This window comes from Entamoeba invadens, assembly GCF_000330505.1.
Source record: "Entamoeba invadens IP1 unplaced genomic scaffold scaff_1105074726509, whole genome shotgun sequence".
In the NCBI taxonomy this organism is placed as follows: domain Eukaryota; phylum Evosea; order Mastigamoebida; family Endamoebidae; genus Entamoeba; species Entamoeba invadens.
Window position 1 is genome coordinate 102596 of NW_004191811.1, and position 8954 is coordinate 111549.

The 8954-nt window shown below is 29.3% G+C and overlaps 2 protein-coding genes across 2 annotated transcripts; both read right to left on the bottom strand.

The window, feature by feature from the left end:
- Positions 1–57: 57 nt before the first annotated feature.
- Positions 58–2547, bottom strand: EIN_149470 (hypothetical protein; the record flags this gene model as incomplete). The annotated part of the gene is made up of 1 exon (XM_004184843.1): positions 58–2547. One exon carries the CDS (start codon positions 2545–2547, stop codon positions 58–60), a length of 2490 nt encoding a protein of 829 aa, XP_004184891.1.
- A 245-nt stretch (positions 2548–2792) lies between these two features.
- EIN_149480 (hypothetical protein) lies at positions 2793–4262 on the bottom strand (the record flags this gene model as incomplete). Its single annotated transcript, XM_004184844.1, has 1 exon — positions 2793–4262. One exon carries the CDS (start codon positions 4260–4262, stop codon positions 2793–2795), a length of 1470 nt encoding a protein of 489 aa, XP_004184892.1.
- Positions 4263–8954: the final 4692 nt, after the last annotated feature.

Genomic DNA, 8954 nt, shown 5'->3' on the forward strand with positions numbered 1-8954 from the left:
TTTCTGCTGTACGACAGTTTTCTGGTGCTCTTTACACAAACAAATCATACCAAAAATTTAATGAATGTATTTTTCACAATTTTTAATGGTGAGCGTTGCAACTTGTTTGATGCCCTCAATATGAGTTAATTTAGGGCAGTTTTGGATGTGTAGTATCTTTGTGTTTTCAGACAAAGTGATTTTCACCAACTTTTTGCAATTTCCAATCACAACTTTTTCGACGTTGTCCGAGCACACAATTTCCTCGCATTTCTTCCTGAACACCTTTTCACACTTCTCACACAAAATTGTCTTCACAATTTTTCCATTCAAATTTCTCGCTTTCTTCAGACCAGTTCCTTCGACTTCTTCAAATTGAATTTCTTGGAGTTCCAACTCTTCGACTTTATCACTCAACACAAGTTTTTTACACGAAATGACATGTTTTTTGATATTTGTAATTACAACCTTTTTGCCTTCATACATTGACAAATCGAACACATCGGAGTTTGTTCTCACATCAAAAATGGCACAATCGCAGTCAAAGAGTGTCTTTTTCTCGCTGTCTTTTGCGTAAAAATAGTTGTTTGACACAAGAAACTTTCTTGTCACAACGCCATTGACTTTATCGACCACCAAATCGTTGTTTTTGAAATACAAATTCGCGTTTTTGCAATGTTTGACTTTCACATTAGAAAGTATTGATGGGCCGTAATAATAATCTTTCACATCACCGTTTTTGTACTTCACTGATTTTGCAGAATTAATTTCAATTGTTTCACCCACAAAAAATCGATCAAATGTGATGTTAAACTTTTTGAATTGGTCATTTGGTGGCAATCTGTCAAAGTGCAATTTTTTTACTTTTTTCCCAACAAAGACGACTCTTTTTGCCATTACAAACAAGTTCTTTTGTTGTTGTATTTCGGCATTCTGGAATTGCGAAAGTTCGTTTTCTGATATAGAAGTTTTCCCATTTAGGAAGCACACAAACCTGCAGTTAACGTTGTTTGTGAATTCGTCGTGGGTTGTTGAGGACTTTAACGAATAAAGGCGTCTGCACCTTTTTTCAATTTTTTGTGATGTGAATGTAATTTTGTTACACTCCCTTTTTGGGCAATTTGTGCGAAGAAATTCGCACTCGGTGCAATTTCTAAATGTAACGTGACCAATGACACAATTCTCAATTTTCGAAGTTTTCACGTGTGAACAAAACACCTCTCCAATGTCAAGCTTTGCGATGTTCACATTTTCACAAAAGTTCATTTCAACTTTTGTGATTTTTGACATCAAATTTTTGTTTGTGTGGTTAGCTGATGTAACAGAGCAATTTTTGCACTCGGAGTGGATCACCAAAGACTCACAATAATCGCCAATTTCAACAATTCCATTTACTAATTTGTTCAGATGTGCAATTGTCACACACTTGAAATCACAAAGAATGTCATTCGAATTTGAAATTGTGAAAGACGAACAATAAATTAGACGGATTGTCAGATGTTGTAATTCGGATAAATTGACACACACAGATCGTCGCGACAATATAACTATCTCTCTCACACCATTTTCAACCAACACCAACGGCGAGTGTAATGTCAATGTAAACCCCAAATACGGCTTTTTGCCTTGTTTTTGGTTGGTATTTAATTCACACTTTTCACCAACAATTTGCTGTGTTATTTGATCATCAAATTTGTCGATATTGTACTTCTCATTGTTATAATACTTTTTCACATAAACTCTGTCTTCAAGTAATGCTTTTGACGTCGTCACAAAGACTTCTCCACTATACCTGTCGTCGCCCAACACAATTTGTTCTTCTTTACTTAACATTTGTGGATTTGAAAAATTGAGCACTTTGACGTTGTTCTTTCTCAGTTCTACAACTGCTTGAGACAAATCTGTTGTATACACTTTAGTCAATACTGTGCTTTCAATGACTGTAGTGGTCTCAATTTCTTTCATAAACTTTGATTTGCGGAGTTCGATTTGCCGACATATTTTGAGTAAGAACTCTGGAATTGCACAGCGCCAAAATGAGGCAGTTGTAACGGAGTTGCTCTCATAAACATCTCTTAGAACATACTTCGGTAGTTTCCACGCACAGAGACTTACTATTTTTAGATTCGTTAATTGATCAACTCTTAATCTAAAGAAATTGAATGGGTCTATAAAGACGCTTTTTATCTTTGGTAACACGCAACTCGGCATGTGTCTGTGTTGTTTAAAACTAAATTTGTTTTGTGCAGTTTTAACAATAACAATGCTTTGGACTCTGTCGTTGTACTTCTCAAAAGAACAGTTTTCTAACATATAAGCACAACACTGGAGTGTTTCGATGTTCTCAAACACTCTGAAAATGAAGTCAGCAATGTGAGAGTAAAATTGTTGTGATGAAGAAATCTTACAAGAAAAAACGTAAGACGAAACGTCGATGTATGAATTGATGTGAAGCATTTTGATCGCTTCAAGACACTGTTTGTTAACCATCATAAAATTTCTGATTGACTCGACTGTGTTTATATAAAGAGAGACGTTCATTAGAAAGACTTTTTCAAGGCGTGACATCGTGTTTTGTTTCAACAAGTATTTTTTGTTCGATGTTTTACTCAAAACTATGAAGTTTGAATTTTATTATAAAAATAATTATATTAATGGTTGTTTAATAGTTTATTATAATACCAAATATATATTAATATATTAATATATAATTCTTAATATAAATCTATTGTAATAATAGTTTTAATTATGTAACCTTTTAATTAGATTAAGTATATCCAAAGTTAAATGAAAAGTACAAATCAATATGGTTATTATTTACTTTTAAAATCAAGTTCAAATGGCGTTTTCTCTGGTAACATTCTCTGTAAAAACCTTAACACGTATCTGATTTCTTTGTCTCCCGCTTCTGGATCGTTGTCATACCCGTTCAAAGCGTCATTGATACAAACAGAGTAAGGTTCTGTCTCATTAATTTTAAATAAACTTTCATGGTTTTTGTTGTGATTTATTTTGAAGTCGAAGAAGTAGTTCCACTCCATTTCAAATGTCTGAAATGCCTTTCCTGTGTATCTCATATAATGCAAAGCAATGTGTTGCATATTAATTGCACCAAACTCTCTGAATTTCAAATTTTGTTGTTTCTCAAACTCAACAGGAAACGCCATTTCGAGTTCAAGTAATGATGTTTTCAATAAAGTGTATTCTACATGCGACTGGAAATAGTGTTGTGTGTCTTTTGATAACCCAAATCGTTTATTAATCAGTTGATTTGCAACGGACGTCGAGTTTTGATGTTGTGAGACGTGTGCATATTTCTGTGCGTCATAATCAATCGAACAATACCGGTGCACTTTGCCGTATTTGAAGAAGTAACTGATTGGAGTTGGTCTCGCCAACAAGAAGTCGTCGTTGAAATAGACAAAACAGTTTCCAAGATTTTTGATGTGATGAATTCGACTTTCGAGTGCGTCTGAGTTGAACAATGGAAGACTCTTGTTATTGACAAATTCGGAGTGTGACACCAATTCAAGTGTATACAGATCTTTGTCTCTGTGATTATTATAGACGTCCTCCACACTCTCTTTGTGTTGTTTTGCATGTGAATATTTACTCTGATTTGTATTGTGACTTTTCAGAATAAAAGAAGTCTCTCCAAGTGGCGCATTCAAGTAACTTGGGACTTGGTCTGCTGTTGCCAAAAAGTATCTCTTGATGTACGGCGCGTATTTATACACACTTCTCATCGAGTACAAAAGTGTGTTGTAATCTCTGAATCGAGCTGAGTCATAGTCCGGCTTGTATTTCTTGACACTTTCAACCCACTTCTCTTCACTCCCATTGACCCAAAGCCAAAGCGCATCCAAATGCCCTCCACATTCATCTGGAAGACTTTTTAAACTGTCAGTGAAGTCTACTGGAACACTTTTCCGAGGCTTTGTGAATCTGAATATTTTGAAGAGGTTGCGATAGAGATGGGTATTGTCTTCTTTGAAGTCTTCTATTCCTTCTGTATCCATTCTCAGATCTTTGTAATACTCATTTTTGTTGTTTTTGGTTGTATTTGCAATTGGTTTTGGGTGTTGTTTGTTATATTCGTTGTTGTGCAATAACACGTCTTCTTTACTGTAAATCAACTTCTCTTGTTTGTCATTCAAAAACTGTGTGTACACCAAATAAGACTTCTTTGGGAAATTGGTGTTTGGTTGAATTGTGAATGTTAGTACCATCAAGAGAAGTAGTGCAAAACTTGAGAGGGAAATAAACAGTACATACAACTGCATTAATTTTAGTGTCAAGTTCTTCTATTTTCAACAAATTAGTGTTGAAAAGTTCAACACAGTTTTGATATTTTCGGCTTTTTATAAAATTTAAAAACAACAACAACACATTTAAATACAAATTGGAAAATGATTTGTGTTCTATATTCAAAACTGCATTAAATATGCTGTCAAGGAGTTGTGGATACTTACCTTCTCATTTTTTAGAGGTAAAACGTATATTCAAAACAACCAAAACAGATATTTGTTCACTTTCCAAATCAATTGAAAACACATAAACGTTACTCATTCGCGATGTAATAATTAAAATTTTGTGGAGAATTTTTTTGGGACAATATAAAAGAAAAATATAATTCCCAAAAGTTCATAATAAAAAATATAATTATAATTGATAATATTATTATTAAGATTTATAATTTAAATATTATATTATTTTTTAATATTCTAACTCAACTTAAAAAACAGTTATTTAAATCAAGTAAATTACAGTTTGTTCAACTAAAAACAGTAAATGCATTTTTAAAAAACAAACTCCACGCATATACAAATTCAAAAGTTTTCGGTATATTTTCAAATTTTTATCTTCGTTTTTTATGATTCAAAAATGGTAAAATTAACTACAAGTATAACAAATATATAGTAAATTCGATCTGAGTGGTATTTAAGCGACATCGAAATATAAATAACCCATTTTATCAACAAAAAATCGACATATTTTAAACGAAACTTGCTTATTATTACCCCTTTAATTTTTGTTTTCTGTTGAAACACTTAATTTAGTCGAATTAATAATATTTTTAAACCAAAATTTATAAAAGTTTGATATTGGGAAGTGTTAATAAATCAATTTTCAGATTATAACTAAAATTTGGGAAATTGGAGATAAACTGGAAGTGTAGTATTGACTTGGTTCGGCAATTCAAATATTCACAGTTTCTTGATAATTTAACATCAAAATAAAACAAATGGATGGGTTTATTTTTTGCACATAAAAATATTAAAGTTTTTTTAAAAATATGGAATATTTACCAAAATTAATTATTATTTAAAAACACCTATATTAAAAATCATATTTACTACATTATTATTTGTATAAATTTTATTAATACAAATATGCATTATATTGTGCCAATAACTTTAAAAAGTGCCAGACTTATCAAAAAATACATTATGTTCAAAACAAAGTCAGTTAATAAACTTTGTTTTATTAATTCTGGTAACCTTATTATTTTTTTAAAGCGAGTTTTAGATAAAATTGTTCTTAATTTACGGGAAAATATGAGTTCAAAAAATATAATTAATATAACTATTTCAAAACCAAATAAACAATAACAATTTCAATAACATAAATAAGTTTAAACCATTTAATAAATTATTTTGACTTTTAAAAGCGAATTAATACAGTAGATTTTGTAATAAATTTGAGCAAAATAAAGGCAAAATATTGCTAACAAAATTCAAGTAAAGTCTATAAGTCTTTCATAAATCAACAAGTTGATTAACCGGCTGTCTGAGACTTCACAACTTTTCTTTCTTGACGCTCTCGAGTCGCGACGCATCTTCTTATTTTGATTTTTGTTGTTTTTTATTGTTATAAATGTTTGATTCATTGTTGAGCGTTTAATGTTTATTAGTTTAATGTTTTTAAACATATCATTATGTTTTTTACGTTAAGTACCAAATAAATTGTATATTTTTTGATGTCAAAAAGCATCTATATATTGTTTTTGGCGTGAATTGTTTTTAATCAAATTTTTATTATTGTGTTATTGCTTGTAATTTTTAAGTAGTAAAAAACAACCAATGATATTCAACAAATAACTTTAACCAAATAAATACTGTTTCAAGATTGACAATGCTTATATTTTCAATTTGTAAAAAATAGCAACTGACAGAACATTAATTAAATGAGAGATATAATTGTGAGACACTCTTCTTTAAAAGTAGTTTTATTCGGAATTTCTTCAACGTGTTGTATTACAAATAAACCCAATGGATTATCGGAAGGTAACGTGTTCTGGACTTGTAAATTGTATAATGGATTTGTTGGATAAGAAAACTGTTTTGATGAAGTTTGTGCTCCCATTAAAATTTGATTTTGTGGAACAGTTTCATGGTGCTGTGACATGCATAAATTTTGTGGATTCTGGACTTGTGGATTAAAGACTACATTCAACCACACCCAACCTGTTCTGAAGAATGTTGTGCGCCCATTAAACTTTGATGTAGTGGATTTGACACAAAATTGTTTGAAGCATTCACTTGTTGTTGTTTTGCTAATTCAACGGTGTAATTTCCAAATGTGATTGTTTTGTTATTTGTATCAATGAAGTAATTGTCACATTTTACGTCCAAAATGACATGACCATCTTCTTTGATAGAAAACGGATACACTTCTTGTTCACCTTCACTTTTCATGACACAACATCCACAATAAAATTCTTTGCCTGCTTCTTTAAAAACAACACAGAACTTCTGTTCTGTATTAGAAATGGTTTGAATTCCATTTTCGTCTGGAACGCCTTTCGTTTGATACAGCACCTTCCCAAATTTACTTTTAATGTTCTTTTCAAGTGTGTGGAAGTCTTCAAAGACGCTGTTTTTGGCAATCCAAATTGTCCAAAAAACTCCGATTTAAATTCTCCAGTCATTTTAAACAAGTTTTTATATTTTTTAATCTTGTTTTTGTGCTTCAGTTCAATGTCTGCAATTTTGAGAAGAAGTGGACTTTTTTCTTCGTCACACAATTTTGTTTCTAAATCGATCATGTCGTAAATGTTATCATCATGGTTTTTGTAAAATGTGAGATCATCGTTTTTATTAGATTTTATTATGGTATTAATAATTTCTTTAAAAGTGGTGAGTTGTAACTGTAACTGGTGGCACTTTTGTTTAATTTCTTCTCGACGTTTATCTTCTTCATCCATCTTGTCATAAATGCGTTCATGTATCTCCATTTGCTCATGTAATGATTTCATTTGGTCTTCTTTTGTTATTGAAACTTCTGTGTTGGAAACATAATACTCAGACATTTTGGCAAGTGTATCTGATGTCGAAACAAGTTGGTCTTTTGTGGTAATATATGATCTGACAAGTTCTTCAAATGTGGATTTTGGCAGTTCAGATTGCTCATCATCTTGTAACACACAAATATTGGGTCCAAAGAGTCGTTCATGTATTGTTGTCAATTCCGCTTCATTGAGTAACGGTCTATTTATTATTGGTAACATTTTTATTAAACAGTTCTTCAATTTGTGAAAAATTGTAACATAGTTAATTAAGTAATAATATTTAATTATTTGCTTTATAGCTTATTTTAGAATAATGTATATTTGATGAGACACTATTTATTGTTATTCGTCTTAATAATTTTTAGATAAAAAAGTTTTTTAAATTTTAATGATGAACATTTTTAAAAATATAAAAATACACAAAACATAGTTTAAAAGTGACCTTAAAAATTCATCAAAATGCTTGGGCTGATAATATTTATTCGAAGTCAAAAACATACGTAAAATAATTAACAACTTGTAAAATAGGATTGAAATGCGTGTCAAATAATTATAAATATAAAAAATAATTAATTATTTTTTATGTTAAAAAAGTGATTACAAAAAAATTTTTTGGTAAACAAAAAAATTAATTGTTTTTTTTAATAATTATTCATATTTAAACAATTATATTTCATATTAAAAATGTAGTTTTTGAAAATCACACACATAGTTACCAATATGACAAGACATGGAATGATTAATTAATAAAAAAACAATTATATTTCAATGGAATTGTTGTTGTGAACAAGACCAAAGAGAATAATTGTTTTTGACATATTTTGATTTATGAATATATATTTTAGATTTAAAACAAGTGTGACCATTTTTATTGTATAACTACATAAAAAACGATTATTTTCCAATAACTCACTGTCGATAATAACATGTAAATAACTTTATTTGATATATATTATCTTTTTTATTATGTCTAACCACACATAAATAGCACATTATGAAAATGACATCACAACTATTTTTGAATAGTAAAATAATAACATGATAATACAGTTACTTTTAATGATTTAATTACGATAATTAATATAAAATAATTCACTACCATACTTTACATGTTCATTGTAAAAACCAATTAATTTATTAAATGTGTAAACCTTTTGAGTGTGTAAACATATAATTTCAAACTAAACAAATACAAAATTATTATATAATGAAAAGAATGTGAATAATTATTTTTAACTACTTGTTGTTCATAACCCATTTGTACATGTTACGTTTAAATAAAATATATTTACTGGTTAATATAACTGACAATTACATTAATTTTGTTTATGATAAATAATCAAATATACACGTGAACAAATTAAAAATGATGATAATAAACCAATTTGATTTTTTAAATTACATTGGTGTTGTCTCTTAGATACGATTAAATATATTTTATTAATTTAATTAAAAATATTTAATCTATATTATTAATATAATTCATTTTGAAAGCAACTGAATTGTTATTAAATGTTTGTGTATATATTAAATTAAATGTGCATCGTATTATAAATCCAAAAAGACAAACATTTATGTTTTAATTCACTGTTATATACGATTCAAAGGAATAACTGTTATTATAAATAAATATGTCTATATTTTTTGAAATAATCATGAACATTTTTGTTGAAACGACTAATAT